Genomic DNA, 17,393 nt, shown 5'->3' on the forward strand with positions numbered 1-17,393 from the left:
ATATGCTGAAGCTGTGGAAGAGAGAGAAGAGAGAAAGAAAGAGGAAAAAAAAAGTCTCTCAGAACACTGTTTTTCTTGCTTCCAGTAGGTGGTGTTGTCTATTCCTAGCTTGAGCCTCTGTGTTCAAGGTGGTGGATGTAGCCAGTGTGAAAGGAAATGAGCTTCCACCAGTATCTTCCCTGCTCTAGTCTCTGAGGTAGAAACCAGGTGCCTGTACAGTTGTTGTTTTGCATTGATAGCTACAACCCCCCAAAACTTGTGGGAAATATTTTGAGTTATCACAGCTAAGGGTGGGGGAGTTGGAAACCGGGTACCTGGATCAGTCGCAGAACCGTGCTGTTAGCCACACCCCCTTTTATGGGTTTTAAGGGTTGATGGGCTTCCTCCCGACTAGCACTCGGGGCGGGGCCAGACTTCCTCCTCCGGTCTGCCTTGGCGCCGGGCGTCTTCCTCCTCTGGTCTGAATTTTTATGTCTCCTAATAACTTTTGAAAGTCGTTAAGTGATTTGAGTTGATCTACTCATATTTGAATTTTTGGTGGATGGACCATGGTTGAGGATAATAGAACTCCTAAATAATTAATTGGAAAATTTAATTGTACTTTATCTATTGCTATCTCTACATTATAATTTTTTAATAAGTTTGTAAGTATGGCATAACATTTTAGCAATGTGTTTTTATCTTTGTGTGCTAATAATACATCATCCATATAGTGAAATGTTTGTAGTTCAGGATTTTGATTTCTAAGTGGCTGGATTACTCCGTTAACATAAATTTGACACATAGTTGAGCTGTTAGCCATCCCTTGAGGGAGTACTTTCCATGCATATCTCTGATGAGGACCTTCATGATTCAATGCAATGATAGTAAATGCAAAACGTGAACTCTCCTCAGGATGAATAGGAATTAAAAAAAAAAACAATCTTTAATATTTATAACTAAAACATACCAGGTTTTTGGCAAAGCAGACAATTGTGGAATCTCTGATTGAGCAGGTCCCATAATAACTATCTCATTATTAATGGCTCTTAAATCTTGCAATAATCTCCATTTACCAGATTTCTTTTTGATGACAAAAATAGGAGTATTATGGGGAGATACAGAAGGTTGTATATGTCCCTCCACTAATTGTTGTTTGACCAAGTCATGGCTGCTTGTTACTTTTCTTTAGTCAGGGGCCACTGAGGAACCCATACTGGGCTTTCTGATTTCCAAGTAATTTTTATTGTCTCAGTGACCCCTCCTGAAAACCCAATCCTTGTCTATCTATTTCTTCATCTATCTGTATTGGTGCCACTATACTTTGTCCTTTTTCTTCCAATACTTTTCCTTTCCTAAAACCTTGTCTAGCCATAATAGTGGATGCATTTGAATTAATGTTGTTAATGTTAGTCCTAATTGATGAAGGACATGTCATCCCCATAAATTTATAGGAAGATGATCCAATACATATGGCTGTATAGTTCCCTTACATCCTTCAGGATCCTTCCAATCTAATACCATCACACTTCTATGGGGATTAGTTGCCACTCCTAGGCCTCGAAGCATTTGAGTGGCTTGTTGTAATGGCCAATGTTTTGGCCATTCTTGATGAGAGATCATGCTAAGATCTGCACCTGTATCCAGTAGCCCAATAAATTCACGTCCTTGAATATTTAGTTTATCATGGGACGAGAATCTAAATTTTAAAAAAGTATAGCCCAATCTACACCCATGGAGCCTAATCCCTGGGAACCTCTTTCTATAGTACGACTGGAAAATTTATCATGTAGGCTGGGTATTATTAATAATTGTGCTATTCTATCTCCTGGTGAAATTACTGATATACCCTTTGGAGAAGTGGTTATAATTTTTATTTCACCTTCATAATTGGGATCAATTACCCCAGGACTTATCATAAGTCCTTTTGGAGTAGAAGAACTGCATCCCAATAATAAGCCTACTGTTCCTTTGGGAAGAGGTCCTTTTACCCCTGTGGGAATGATTTGAACTCCCATCTCTGGAGTTAGTACTGTTCTGGCAGAGGTTTTCTGGAATATTCCACCTAAGTATTATTCATGGGAAGAAAAGCTAAGTTGGATGTAGTTTTTTTTAAAAAAATTCACTGGTAAAAAGTCCTTTCAGAAGAAAGAGACCATCTGCAATTGTGGAGGAAACACCTGCAGAGCTGCATCTGTTGATGTGGTCATCAGTGTGGTCCACACACACAACAGCAACAAACTCACTACCTGAGCTACAGGAGTGCTCGATGCTAGAATGCCTAGCATGCACAAGGCAGGATTGGGTCCCCAGAACTGGGAAAATAAAAGAGAAAGCAACTCAGATATAGGGCAAAATATATTTTGAGAAAGTGCCTCTCCAAATAATATACACAAATGACATTATTTTTCAATGCTCTTTAATGTGTCTACATACAATACAACACATGAGACTTAGAACAAGCATAAGTGACAAGAGTGGGGTCCCAGAGTCATCAACAGATGAATAAGAAATCAAGGACGAGAAAGAGGCCAGCTACAGGGTACATAGATACATCTCTATGGTTCCAGCTCCCAGCCTCACCTCATCTCACAAAATAACAATTAAAAAGAGTGTGGAGAAACTCAGCGGTAGAGCACTCCTGGGTGAAATGTGAATAAAGAAAGAGAGGAAAAAATTTCAGAAGAGACATTTCACCAGTCTGTTCCAAAGGCTGCAGTAGAGAGGCTTAAACTAACATTCACAATATGTAATGAAATATTAGACAAGAAAAGACTTAAAACACATGAAAATGGAATCTAACAATCAAAGAGATTTAACCCAGAAAAACATGTTGCTTTCAAATCTTCATGTTGATGCAATGCTCCTCTCCAACCCAGGGTGCATTTTTGTTACCTCTGAATAGATAAAAAAAGAAATGAAGGCACACAGTTTTTCTCACACCTACAGTGGTTGTCTCAAAATAAATAAATAAAATGAAAATTTACTCAAGTCTGAACAAGTTCAAATGGATGTAAAACAAGCAAAGGTCCTACCACATTTCTACATACAGGGCTTTTATCTACTGTGATTTCTTAAATGCTGTTCAAAGGGACCTGGAAAGTTGAAAGTCTTACTACAATTTTTAAAGAGAGAAAAAGGATCTTCTCAGATGTGAATTGTTTACACCTTTGAAGAAAACTCTAAAAGTTGAATACTGCCCCACATGGCTTATCCTCAGCATTTTCTACAGTATGAGTCCTTTCATACAACTGAACAAAACTAGAACAGCTGAAACATTTATATTTCTTATTTGCATAGGATTTATTCTTTTTATTCCAAAAGAATCATCCCAGTCCTTAGTGAAATACTTAGAAAACTAGATTTCCCAGATTTCTCACACTCACAGGGCTTCTCTCTGTGAGTGTTTTCATACATGAGAAGGAAAACAGGGCTGAATGGGAAGCTTGCAAAATGTAGCAAATCCCCCACATTCATAAGGTTTGTTTTTCAATGTGAGTGAAATGGTTTTGAAGGCAACAGGGAAAATGGAATGATTCATGATATTTTTCACATTTAAAGAGTTATTGAGTCCAATGTGGAGGTGTATGCCTTTAATCCCTGAGACTTGAGAGGCTGATTCTGAAGGATCAATGTTGGAGGCTAGCCTCAGCACCTTAGGAAGACCCTAAGAAATGCAGCAAGTCCCTGTCTCAAAATAAAATGTAATAAAGAAATGGAATGTAGCTCAGTGGTAGAGAACCACCAGAAAATCCCCAGTCTGTCTCTCTGTCTCTCTCTCTCACACACACACATACACACACAAACACACATTTCCAGAAGTGTGAGCCACTTCTTGTGTTTGAGGATAACATGAAATATTGATTTACCATATTTCATATTCAAAGGATTTTTCTCCAGTAAACTTTTTACATGTATATGAGTGAAACAGAAATAACAGAAGAGTTTACCAATTGTTTTCATGCATACAATTTCTCTGCAGTATGTGTTCTTTCACATGTGTGAAATAGACAGGATGTGGCAAAGTCTTTTCCCCATTGTTGACATTCATAGGGTATGTATTCTTCCATGTTTGTGAAGATGATGGGATGAAGCAAAGGCTTTGCCACACTGCTTACATTCATAGGGCTTCTCTCCAGTATGAGTTTTTTCATGTGAGTGTAGCTGACCAGACTGAGCAAATGCTTTGCCACACTGCTTACATTCATAGGGCTTCTCTCCAGTATGAGTTCTTTCATGTATGTGAAGGTCACTGGATCTAGCAAAGGCTTTGCCACAATGTTTACACTCATAGGGCTTCTCTCCAGTATGTGTTCTTCCATGTATTTGAAGGTCACTGGATCTAGAAAAGCCTTTGCCACACTGTTTACATACATAGGGCTTCTGTCCAGTATGAATTTGTTCATGGGAGTGAAGGTGAGAGGACTGAGTGAAGGCTTTGCCACACTGCTTACACTCATAGGGCTTCTCTCCAGTATGAGTTCGTTCATGTCTGTGAAGGTCACCAGATTTAGCAAAGGCTTTGCCACACTGCTTACATTTATAGGGCTTCTCTCCAGTATGTACTCTTCCATGAATCTGAAGGTTACTGGACATACTAAAGGCTTTGCCACACTGCTTACATTCATAGGGCTTCTCTCCAATATGAGTGTTTTCATGTGAGTGAAGGTGAGATGACTGAGTGAAGGCTTTCCCACACTGCTTACATTCATAGGGCTTCTCTCCAGTATGAGTTTGTTCATGTAAGCGAAGGTGAGAGGACTGAGTGAAGGCTTTCCCACACTGCTTACATTCATAGGGCTTCTCTCCAGTATGAGTTCGTTCATGTATCTTAAGGCAAGAGGCAGTAGTAAAAGATTTTCCACATTGTTGACATTCATAGGTCTTTTCTCTGGTATGTATACTTCCATGGTTATAAAGCTGATGGGATGTAGCAAAGGCTTTGCCACACTGCTTGCATTCATAGGGCTTCTCTCCAGTATGTGTTCTTTCATGTATTTGAAGATAACTGGATTTAGCAAAGGACTTTCCACACTGCTTACATCCATAGGGCTTCTCTCCAGTATGTGTTCTCTGATGTATTCTAAATAAACTGGGATAAGCACAGTCTTTCCCACATACCTTACATTTGAAACGTGCATTCCCCGTGTGTGTGATCTTGTGCCTTTGAAGACTTGTGTGTGAAATAAAGGTTTGACCACCTTTTTTACATTCACAGAGTTTCTCTCCAGAATAAGTTCTTTTATGCCTTCTAAATAAAGAGGAGAAATAAAAGGCTTTCCCACATACCTCACATTGAAAAGGTTTACATTCACTGTGTGTTCTCGTGTGACTTTGAACACCTAGGAGAAAAGAAGGGGCTTCACCATATTGTTGACATTCAGCAGGTTGCCACCCAGTATGAGTTTCTTCATGTCTTTGAATGTCACTGGAACAATTGACTTTCCCATGTACTATACTTTCATATGGTCCATCTCCAGTTTGTGTTAACTTTTGTGTGTGAACACTTATGGGAGAAACCAGAGATTTCCAAAAGTTTTTAAATTCACGTGGCTTCTCTTCAAATTCCTCGTGCTTGTAGTATTTGTGTCCAGAGTGGGATGTGATGTGCCTATTAAGGAATGAAGGACATATGAACTCTTTGGCACATATAATGAAGTCACATGGATTTACTCTATCAAAATTTTTTTTTGTTCAATTAAGAATTGGAATCGGAAAAAAAAAAGAATTGGAATCGATTTGAAGGTTTCCCCACACTATTTTGTGCCTTTGAAGTTTACCATATAACTTTTTTGAAGAAGTCACCAGCACATAATCAATGCTTGATTCATTCACAATTTGCTATTTATTTATAGATCCTTACATTACTACCAACATCAGGTAAAGGCTAGGTTTTCTGACTTGTTCAACTTGCCTGAAAATAAGGAGATTGAAAGGAAACAATCCTTTGCAATACAGATTCTCTATGGCTATTATTCAAATTGTGATATTCACAAATCCAATTTCATAGTACATTTTGGATGTCAAATACTTTGAAAAGACTGAATATCTGTTAGAGCTAAGTATATATTTCTGGTAAAAATATTATAAGACTAAATACATTTCGGGGCTGTGGATGTGGCTCAAGCGGTAGTGCACTCGCCTGGCATGCGTGAGGCCCGGGTTCGATCCTCAGCACAACATACCAATAAAGATGTTGTGTCCGCCGAGAACTAAAAAATAAATATTAAAAAAATTCTCTCTCTTACTCTCTCTCCTCTCTCACTCTCTCTTAGAAAAAAAAAAGAATAAATACATTTCATATTATGCATACTTTTTCAGTTAGTTTGCATTAAAAATTATATGACAGTTCTCAGATACCCTCACGAATTCATCTTGTGAGTAGAGTTACCTTATATTGCTCCTAGAGTTTTCAATCTGATCTTTAGTGATCTTGTCTTCCCACTTGTTTCCTTAAATGGAATAACAGAACAATCTTTATGAATATTTAGGAGCTAGAAATGCTTTGCCAAATCGTAGGTGCCATTTATGCTGCAATAATTCACCAACTGATTCCCTTTTAACCTTCTACATAAGTGAACAAAATAACATGAGTTCTCTGTTTGACTAATTTTAGAAACATCATTATTACCTATAGAAGCCAGGTTTCTGAGGACTTCCAACATCACATCTCTGTAAAGGTTCTTCTGAGAAGAATCCAGCAAAGCCCATTCCTCCTGGGTGAAGTTCACAGCCACATCCTCAAAGGTAACTGAGATCTAAAATATCCCACCAAATGTATAGTGGAGGCCAGGAGAGATTGACAGCATGAGAAATCTATACTCAACATGCATGATTTTCACATGATTCCCTGGCCTCTCGATTAATTCCATGATTTGGTCCATCAGATCTTTTCTGTACTCAACTTCTTCCAACCATTCCAACACTAGAAATTCACTACTCAAAAGGCAAACATAATAGTGATTTATACCCTTTCTTTGGTGAGTTCACAGGAAGTAAGACAGGCTCCCAGATCACTCCTAACTTCTTTATTGATTGCACCTCTATTACATGTCCTAGAAATGTTCTGTGTGGTACAGAGCTAATATAAGGACTTCTGATAGTACTTATCTTAAGAAAAGAAAGGTGATGAGAAGGAAATTGCAGGAATCATAAAACTAGGCATTTGAGAGAGATTCTGCCAACTACATTGGCTCCCTGTACCTACAAAGTTAATATAGACAACATGGCAATACTGATGTCTTGTTTCCTCTGAAAGTCTATTGTTCCATACTTAAAGAAATGCCTAGGGGGCTGGGGATGTGGCTCAAGCGGTAGCGCGCTCGCCTGGCATGCGTGCGACCCGGGTTCGATCCTCAGCACCACATACCAACAAAGATGTTGTGTCCGCCGAGAACTGAAAAATAAATGTTAAAAATTCTCTCTCTCTCTCCTCTCTCACTCTCTCTTAAAAAAAAAAAAAAAAAAGAAATGCCTAGAACACCCCCTAACCCACACCCTCTGGGCATGGGGTCACTAAGGAGATTCCTTCCTAGACAACATTTAGACAAACTTTCACACAGGTTGTCACAATGCATTAGCTGGAGATAGAGCTCATCCTGTGTGATTACACTGAGAACAATTAGAAGTTTGCAGGTGCTTTACTCCAGAACAAATTTAGTCAACTAGCTTACTATTAAATCACCAAAACAAACATGAGTTCTCTATTTGATTAATTTAATTTATTAATAAACACAATAATTTTATAATTTCCTGTGGTTACTGTCAAACCAGAATGGGGTAAGTGAAAGATGGCACATGTCTTAGAAATAACTCAATGACCCAAAAATGTCACTTTGTCCAAACAACAGCCTTACAATAACTCTCAAAATAATCTTCTTAATAAACAGCAGGCACTACTTTTGTAAGTCTCATGGGAACAATGAATGTCTAAAGACTGCCAAACTCTTCTTAACAGCAGCCAGTTCACTACCACAATGTACAGTCATGAGAGACATACCAATGTTCTGCTCAAGGACATTTTGATCAACATTGGGCCACATGTGCAATGGTTGTCTGTTGTGAAAGAGATTCATCGTGCCTGCAGCAATGGTGGTGCAAACAAACCTAAGGCGGAAAGTCTTCCAGAGTGTGCTAAAGCAACAAGTTTGTAGCCCAGATTCCTGAACTATCCCACACAATCTGGGTGTGAAACAGGCCACCATTCACATCTATAAGCATGCTAAGATGTCTGCACAGTGATGGAACAGGCAAAAAGAAAATGTCCCTGCCACTGACACAGAACCATACTCAAGGACTGAAAACATAAAGAACCACCCAAAACAATGAAGAATCCACAATTACACTCAGAGACATCAGCTCAACTCTGTCAGGACAATGATGCAGGCAGGAGGGCTTCATGAGCCTTTAACCAAAGGGGAAGCACACTGAGGTCTCAGGGTCACAGCAACACTGCACAGGACATAAACCACACCCCTACAAGTGCACCACCAGTGAAATCGCATGTATGCTCAAAGAACATGAGAGCTAAAGCAGAAATCAGATCAGAAGCATCTGAAAAACCTCCAGGGAAGGGGACATGAAACACAAGACTCTAAACAGACACAGGACAAAGAGGTGACTCAAGAGAAGAGGTGACCATTTTGAAGGAAAAAAAATGTAAAAGTCCATCATAGGAAATTTATAGAGAATACTTTAGAGGTGGTGCTGTATTGATATCTAAGTCATCCAATGCACATTTCAGAAAAGGAGCTAAAAGCAATCATTGAAACTCTTGTTTCAAGAAAACAGAAAGAAAAGCAAGGTAAACCTAAATTAACCACAGGAAGATAACAGAAAAGGTGTTGATGAAACCACAATCAGGACATTTGCAGTTTGCAAAATCAAGTTTTTCATAAACATCACCATCTAACACATTTTAAAATGTCATCATCAATAATGCACTGGGACTTCAAGATTATCATAAACGTGCTTGATACAAATTAGAAACTTGCAGAAACTGGACCACTTCTTTGAGAGAGATTACACAAAACAGATGAGCCCATGGCAGCTCAAAAAAACAGACTGAATAACTAATTACTATCCAGAAAGGCAAGGCAAGGCTCTGACATCTCAAACAGGCTTCCATGAGACACTTAAGAACTGCCACCAATTTTCTACATTTTTTTCTAGAACATAGAAGCTGAGTTAACACCTTCTAATTCCTTCTGAGGCATACGTTACTATATTATCCAAATTAAGTAGATAAAGAAAATTGTTAAATAGAAAACTATGAATGATGCTCATAATCATAAATGCAAAATTTAATCATAAATGCAAAAAACTGTACAATCAAGCCATCACACGTCAGGTGTCTATGCAAATGATGTGAAAATTATGGGCACAGGAACCCTCACTGCAGTGACTACAGCAGCCATATCCAAAACTGCCCAAAGCTAGATGCAAGGAAGATGCACCTTTCAATACTGAATGGACAAGCTGCAGTTTATCCACATCAAAGAACATCACCCAGAAAATGAGCTCTGCAGCCTGGAAAGATACAGCACCCTTACAGGCAGACCTGTAAGTGAGAGAAGCCAGACTGAAATGGCCATGTGCAGTAAGATTTCAACTCAAGAACATTCCTTAAGAGACAACATTATAGATGCAGTAGCAGAACTGATGGGTACCAGAGACTTAGGGAGCAGAGAGGGAAGGAGCAATGAGGAGGAGTGATGAAGAGGGGGAACACAGGATTCCCAGAGCAGTGAAACTCTTCTGTATGACATTATCTTGTAAACTACGTGACACACAAAATCACATCACACAGACGAGGAAGCCTAAGGTAAAGGATGAACTTTGGCTTATCATAACGTGTTGCTTCATCCATTTTCCTTATCAAATGTTCAACACTGGTTTAGTAATTAACAAACACCCTACAACAATGCAATATGTTGAAAACAGTGGAGACTAATGGCTGGAGAGAAGGGGTATTTGATACTATGAGTAATGGCACATTTAATTGTCACCTTGATTGGATTAAAGATACTGATGATTAATGAGCTTCTCGGTGTGTCCACGAGGGTGTGTCTACAAATGATTGTCATGTGGAACAGTGAACCAGACTGGAGAACCTCCTTAAGCTAGGCAGCACCATCCAATAGGACGGTGTCTTGGGTGGAACAAAAGTTGGAAGAAGAAGGAAGCACCAGCAGAGCATGCTCCTTTTTTCTCAATGGTTTCTTAAATGCTACTGCAATGGCCTGAGAATATCAGAGCCTGCCTTCTTCACTCTCCCAAAGTGGACTCCACAAGTGATTCTCCAGGGAGTTTCCAGAATCTCTGGTCTGGAGTAGGGCAGCACAATTAATCCCTCTTGTTCTGAGGCCTCAGCCTCTTGGATTCTGTAGCTACTACTTCTAAAGCTCTCTAGCTGCAGACAGCCACTATAGACATCCAGCTTCAGGTCAAGTAGGCCAATCTAATGAATCCCCTTTGATAATCATACTTCCTCTTAATACTGTTCCTCTAGTGAACACTGACTAATAAAGTATGTAAGCCTAATATCGCTCATAAAAACAAAGTTTATCTAATAAAGAAGTAAATAATCTACCAAGCCATGAAGTTTTACAAATATATACATAAAAAATAATATATGCTAAATACCATTTTCATAATAATGCAAAAATAAAGCAAAGAGGAAGAGTCATAGGTACAAATTTCAAAACTATGGAAGAAAACTGATTTTTTTTTTAGAGAAAGACAGAGAGAGAGAGAGAGAGAGAGAGAGAGAGAATTTTTTATTTAATATTTATATTTTAGTTTTCGGCAGACACAACATCTTTGTTTGTATGTGGTGCTGAGGATCGAACCTGGGGCGCACACATACCAGGTGAGCGTGCTACCGCTTGAGCCACATCCCCATCCCCAGGAAACTGATTTTCAATACTATTTTCATCTGGAAATAAATTGGATGATAAGTCTTTTTTTTTTGAGAGAGAGAGAGAGAGAGAATTTTTAATATTTATTTTTTAGTTCTTGGCGGACACAACATCTTTGTTGGTATGTGGTGCTGAGGATCGAACCCGGGCCACACGCATGCCAGGCGAGCGCGTTACCGCTTGAGCCACATCCCCAGCCCCTGGATGATAAGTCTTAAAAGTCATTCCAGGGGCTGGGGTTGTGGCTCAGCACTAGAGCACTCAACTCGCACTTTCAAGATCCTGGGTTCAATCCTCAGCACCACATAAAATGAATAACTAAAATAAAGGTATTGTGTCCAACTACAAATAAAAATTAAATATTTTTTTAAAAAGTCATTCCAACTGCTGGTGGGATGGTGTGCACCTGTAATTTCAGCCACTACGGAGGTCAAGGCAGGGAAATGGCAAGTTGGAGGCCAGTCTCAGCAATGTAGCAAGATACTCAGAAATTTAGTGAGACTGGTCTTCATCAAAAATTAAAAGGGGGTCTGGGATTGTAGTTGAGTGGCAGAGCACTTGCTAGCATGTTTGAGGTACTGGATATGATCCTCAGCACCACAGAAAAATAAACAAACAAAATAAATATATTCTGTCTATCTCCATCTATACAAAATATAAAAAAAGAAAAGAAAAAGAAATAATAAATAAATAAGAAGAAGGGCTGAGAATTTGCTCAGTGGTCAAGTGCCTGTATGTTTACTCCCCAGTAAAACATTTGCCCACAGCCAGAACGCTGCTCACTAATAGAAATTCATTTCTGGAGGATAATTAAGCATGAACAAGTCCATGGCATCAATCCCCAGCACTCAATAAGTAAGCAAATAAATAAACAACAGTCTACAATACTAATTCTCTTGGACTGGAGTGTAGCTCGGTAGTAAAAAAACTTGCCAAGCATGTATGTGGCCCTCCCTCGGATCAATCTCCATTAGTCCACACACACACACACACACAAAAAAAAAATATACATGTAATGAGAAATAAAAATTATTATAATACAAAAGGTACACAATTAGAGGCATAAAATACAACAAAATCAATGGAAAGACAACACACTTTCTCACAAAGGGGATTGAATGTTCCCATGATCGACATTCTCTGAAAAAGCACTGAGAATTTCAGAAAATTCTGTGAAATTTAGGGCATAGTTTAATGTATTTTGGGGGTAAACTTAAGAAAAACTACATCTAAAAATGGAAATAGTAGGGTTGGGATTCTGGCTCAGCAGCAGAGTGCTTGCCTAGCACATGAGAGGCCCTAGGTTTGATCCTCAGCACCACATAAAAATAAATAAATAGTATTGTGTTTAACTACAGCAATGAAAAATACTTTTCAAAATATTGGAAATAGTAGACTGTATCTAAGATCAGCCAAAATGTTGTATAGGACAGAGTAGAGAGAGCATGTTGCACCCAAATTTCATAAGCTAAAAGGCCAGCTCCCAAAGGGGTGGCCCTAGCAGGAGGCAACTAGGAGGGAACAGGAATCAGGTGATATAGTGGGAGTGCTCTTGAAGGGATCAGCACCCTTATTTAGACAGACATATCGCTCCTTTCCAGAAAACAAGTGTCATTTACTATTTCACTGAAATTCAATGATTAAATGATCATAATTGGGTATTTCAGATATTGCCAAAATTGTCCTTAAAATTTACAATGAAGATGGGAGTGATGGTGCACATCTGTAACCCAGTGGTTCAGGAGTCTGAGGCCCCCAGCTATGTATTAAGACTCTGTCTCAAAACAAAGAATCTAAAAGGGACTGGTGGTTAAGCACCTCTGGGCTCTATTCCTGATACCAAAAAAAGTCACACAGTTAACATGAACCAGCCAAGTCCAGACAACAACAGTGAAAAACTGTCATCCTTTGTCAAATTCATCACATTGTGAAGGATAGATACTAGTTTTCATGAAATCACATTCATAAATTTATCCACCACTAGTTTTATAGAATTCTACTCAAATTCTGCAGCATTAATTGAAGACAGGGTTTCTCTATATCTTGCGTGGCATTTTGGAATCTAGGGTTGGAGTTCAATTTGAAATAACTGAAAAGACAAGATTGAATCTTACAGAATTTCTATACCTACTCAGGGGTAGCAAAAGATAAATTAATTAATTAGGACATTTCTTTCTTTTTTTGGGGGGTGGTACCCCAAGATTAAACCCAGAGACATTTTACTACTAAGCCACATCCCCAGTCATCCAATCATTTTTCTATTTTATTTTGAGATGCAGTCTCACCAGGTTGCATAAGGCCTGGATAAGTTGCTAAGGCTGCCCTCAAATTTGCAACACTCCTGTCTCAGCCCCTGGAGTGAGAACGATTACAGGTGAGCACCACTGCACCTGGCTGTAAGTTGGGATGTTTAACAATGGAAATGTAACTAGACTTTTTAAAATCCACTTCTTTCTTGTCTATTTAATAACAGTCCATCCCACGTGGCTCTGAATAAATAAACCTGGGCCTCAGATAAGTGAGCACATCATTTCAAAGTGATACACAGAAAGCTTTGGTACTGAGGAAGCACACATGTGTCAGGCTCAAGGGGCAGAAAAGGTCCCTGACAGCAGGGACATACTCACTCCTGGTCTTGCTCCCTGAAAGCCTCCAGGATCACTGTCCCAGGGACCTGGAAATGACACCAGTCTATGAGGCTTTTCAGTTTGCACAGCTCTGAACTGGGGTGGGTAGTCCTTATACTCTGGGAGAGGTTTTGCTCCTTCACACTGTGAGAGACTAAAACAGCCAGAGTTACTGCTGACCTGGCCCCTCAGCACCAGCATCCACAGGCTGTCTGTCCACCTATCTCCAAGTAATGAGAACAGAGCATGGGAAAAACAAGGTCCCAGGGAAGTAGTTGTCTAGATGAGGCCTGTTCCAGGAGATTCCTCAGCCCAGAGCCCCCAGCAGCTTCCCTGAGAGGCTGCACCCTACATCTCAGGCTGTCCCCTAGGAGGAGCTGACCCAGGGCCTGAAGTTCTGTTCACTCTGCAGGGCACAGGGCAGCTGTGGGCACTTTGTGGCAGCTCCAGGAGAGGATAGTGGCTGAGGACTTGGCACCCTGTAAAGTGTCCAAAGGGAAACTCTGCCCAAGAAATCTGAAATGATGTCTACACCTAAGGAAGATAAAAGGAGAAGCACAAGATTTTTACAGCTGTGAACTCAAGTTCTCTATACATTGCATCTAAATCAAAGAACCTTCAGAGTACTTGACTTTAGCTAACTAGATCGCCATGAGGGTAGAAGGGCAGGGTTCTGTATGGAGATCAAAAATAATTTTGGGCTATCTTAAGCCCTTCAATAGCCAATCATCTTAATTTCTGTAACAGACCACAATATCAAAATTTCTCAGAATATATCACTAACCTTACCAGATGGCTCCAAAATCTACCAAAGCTCAGAATGCAATAACAGAAATACAGAAGAAATTTTCTTTATTTTTGTCTGTACCCCAACAATCTGATGTTCCTATGAATGCAGTTGGTTAATGCAGTGATACACAATTTATTTTATAAAAGTTCATGTAGGCCAGACACAGTGGCACATAACTGTAATCCCAGCAGCTTGAGAGGCTAAGGTAGGAGGATTGCTAAATTCAAAGCCAGCCTCAGCAACTTAGTGAGACCATAACAAACTTAGTGAGATCATATGTGAAAATACAATATAAAAAGGGCTGGGGATGTAGCTCAGTGTTTAAGTGTCCCTGCGTTCAATCTCTAATATATTAAAAAAAAAGAAAGAAAGAAAGAAATTATGTAATCATGTAATCTCTTCCAGGTAGGGACACACACATCATTCAGGGTATCTTGAATCCATGTTCCTTAGTATAGTCATTAATATTTGGGTTAAAATGAACTATTTTCTGTAGCTGGGGTTGTCAATGCCTTTAATCCAAACAGCTTTGGAAGCTGAGGCAGGAGGATCACAACTTTCAGGCCAAGCTGGGAAAAATACCCAGACTTTTTCTGAAAATCATATTGAAAAGAGCTGGGGATGAAAGACAGTAAATGAATCAGACATTATTGTAGTGGCATCATCTTTTTTCACAGAAAATTTTAACTGGATTTCTCCAGAAATCTTCAACATGGCTAATTTTAGGACTGTCAACAAAAGAGTGTCCACAAAAAAGTTCAGTGTAGACAAACTTCCTATTTTTATGTTGCCCTATTTTACTGGGCCACTAGTCTGAGAGAAATTAGCACTCCAAGTGCTGGACTCGAACTCCCCTTACTAGTTTTTTACACACTTGTATCCAGTATAGTAGTTTGTAGAAATGTGCAAACAAGGCCTCTGGCCTTGAGCTGGGATTCACAGAGAAATCACCAACTGGGCACCTTGGAAACAGCTGGTGGGGGAGGAAAGAAAGGGGAGAAGAAGCTCTCCCCTTCTCAGGTGCTGTCCTTTAAGCGTTCACTTGGTCAGAACAGAAAAAGAAAAAGCTGCTTTTATGTGTGTGATGTGACAACTTGACTATGGTGACTTCATTTTGTGAACTTAGCCATGACACACAAAAAGGTCATGACAGGGGCAGTTTGTATTCTTTTATTCATGAAAATCCCCCAAGAACACAGAATGATCTATGGTGCCAACTGGAGACTGACTGACTGCAGCTTTCAGCCTTGCTTGCACTGCCTGAACCCCAAATGTCCCTTTTGTGCTTAAATATGGAGCCAACTGAAGGCAGGGGCACTACTCTGATGAGTATAAAATCCTAAAACCACCTGAAGTCAGGGTTCAGGAGATTGATTGATTGATTACAGCAAAAGCTGTGCCCTCTGAGACTGGCTGCAGCCAGATAAAACTGTTTCTGGCTATCTTCAGTGCCTTGCCTCCTTTGTCCCTACATCATCATTTCCCTGTGTGCTTATGTGACTACACGACTGGGGTGACTCTACATCATGGACTATCAGAAAAGGGAGCAGTTATCCTCTATTGATGGAGCCCAGGATTCCATATCCCTGAGATCTATAAACAACGACTTTATTCCTTTTAAAGCAGTTATTTTGAGCAAACACAAGGAAGTGTTAAGTGATTATTCTTTCCCCTCAAGTATAATATTCACAAATAGAAAACAAATGCTTTCAAAAGTGTCCTTCTTGCCAGGGACAGTGGCACAGGCCTGTCATTCCAGATACGTGGGAGGCTGAAGCAGGAGGATCACAAGTTATGGCTGGGGAGGGAGAGAGGAAGATTATTTCAAATTTTTCACTAGATGAAAAGTGACAATTAGCGGACGGTGTGCATTTGGACCGAGTGGGAAGAACGGACGTCTGGCCGAGCTGTGAGGTGGAGGGAAGGTGGTTTTAGAGGCAGGAGGCGCCTGCAATTTGGGGGACCTACAGCAGCCTCCGGAGGAGCTCCCCTGGGAGGAGGAAGGTGCATTTGTGGCCCTGCTTCCTCCACGTTGGGAAGAGTGGGTCGGGCCACCAGCAGGGAGCAAAGGGGACACCAGGGACCTGAGCCGCCCTTCCAAACCCAGGGAACCAGGGGACAGGGCCCAGGGCCACCCGCCAGCGGGGACTCTACCGCGATCAGCAGCTCACCTGCATGCAAGCCCCAAGGAAGGTGCTGACTGCGCACCTTCAGCCCTGGCTGCAAACTCACCATTTTTGGCTTCCTTGGTGACCTGGGGTCCTCTGTGGAACCTCCAGTCACCCGAGATTGCGGGGTTCAAGGGAGCGAGAGTCACATGGGGTCCCTGAGGAGAGAACTCAGGCGCAAGAGAAGGAGTAGCCCATTTGTTGAGGAAGAAAAGCCCGCGAGATTGAGGAAGCCCGCCCTCCCTCTTCCTCTGCGCACTGATTGGACAGTTCCTCCAGCGTCCTAAATGGATGGCCTCCAGGCCCGCCTCTGCATTGTGACTGACAGCTGACATCATCCAATCACTGGCTGAAATTGGGTAGAGTGACAGATTCCTGGCTCCAGCCCTTCTCGGGCGGAGCTTCCGGGCTGTGCTGGGAACTAATCCAGGTGGGAAGCCTTGGCTTAGCCTCTGGGACAGAGGGGACACCTGGCGCTGAGCTAGGCTTCAGCCATAGAGTGCTTTCCCAGCATGGCGAGGCCCTGGGTTTAACCTCAACACAAAAACAAAGCACAGCTTCTCAGGGAGGCTGGGGCTGGAGGAGCCCAAGGTCAGAGAGACCCTCTCTTAAAATAAAAGGAAAAGGGTGGGATGTAGCTCAGAGGTCCAGGTCAAGCCCCACTGGGTTTATCCCCAGTACCTCAAAGAAAAAGAAAGAACTATATAACATATATATTGTTTTTTTTCAGCTGATGCGACCTCAAGCAACTTAGAAAGACACAGTCTCCACATTTTTGAAACACTATTTAGAGACATCATATGTATGACCCATACCTAATATCTAAAAATGAGAACAATTTGAAAACTATTTTAGTAATTCTCATCACCTCCCGGCCTCTGTGGCTTTGAGGAGGCAGCCTGAGCTATGA

At 40.7% G+C, this 17,393-nt stretch overlaps 1 protein-coding gene across 2 annotated transcripts; it reads right to left on the reverse strand.

Moving 5' to 3' along the window:
• Positions 1-2,381: 2,381 nt before the first annotated feature.
• On the reverse strand, positions 2,382-17,141 carry LOC144371985 (uncharacterized). Of its 2 annotated transcripts, XM_078035351.1 has the most exons (4): positions 16,548-16,681; positions 6,611-6,737; positions 6,371-6,431; positions 2,382-5,590 (listed from the first exon to the last, which is right to left on the reverse strand). In XM_078035351.1, the coding sequence occupies exons 1-4, from the start codon at positions 16,548-16,550 to the stop codon at positions 4,027-4,029; spliced, it is 1,755 nt and encodes a 584-aa protein (XP_077891477.1). In that variant the 5' UTR covers positions 16,551-16,681; the 3' UTR covers positions 2,382-4,026. The 2 variants fall into 2 exon arrangements, with proteins under 2 accessions (XP_077891477.1, XP_077891476.1); XM_078035350.1 differs by lacking the exon at positions 6,611-6,737 and having other exon boundaries at positions 16,548-17,141.
• Positions 17,142-17,393: the final 252 nt, after the last annotated feature.

Source organism: Ictidomys tridecemlineatus, chromosome Y (assembly GCF_052094955.1).
Source record: "Ictidomys tridecemlineatus isolate mIctTri1 chromosome Y, mIctTri1.hap1, whole genome shotgun sequence".
NCBI lineage: Eukaryota > Metazoa > Chordata > Mammalia > Rodentia > Sciuridae > Ictidomys > Ictidomys tridecemlineatus.

What these genes read in the sequence shown, in the direction of transcription:
- LOC144371985 (XM_078035350.1), bottom strand. Translation starts at nt 16,821, where the DNA reads ATGATGTCAGCTGTCAGTCACAATGCAGAGGCGGGCCTGGAGGCCATC. An exon ending in CACCAAGGAAGCCAAAAATG is followed by an intron (nt 6,432 to 16,547) that starts GTGAGTTTGCAG and finishes ATTCCATTTAAG; the next exon opens with GAAACAAGTGGGAAGACAAG. An exon ending in AACTCTAGGAGCAATATAAG is followed by an intron (nt 5,591 to 6,370) that starts GTAACTCTACTC and finishes ATTCCTTAATAG; the next exon opens with GCACATCACATCCCACTCTG.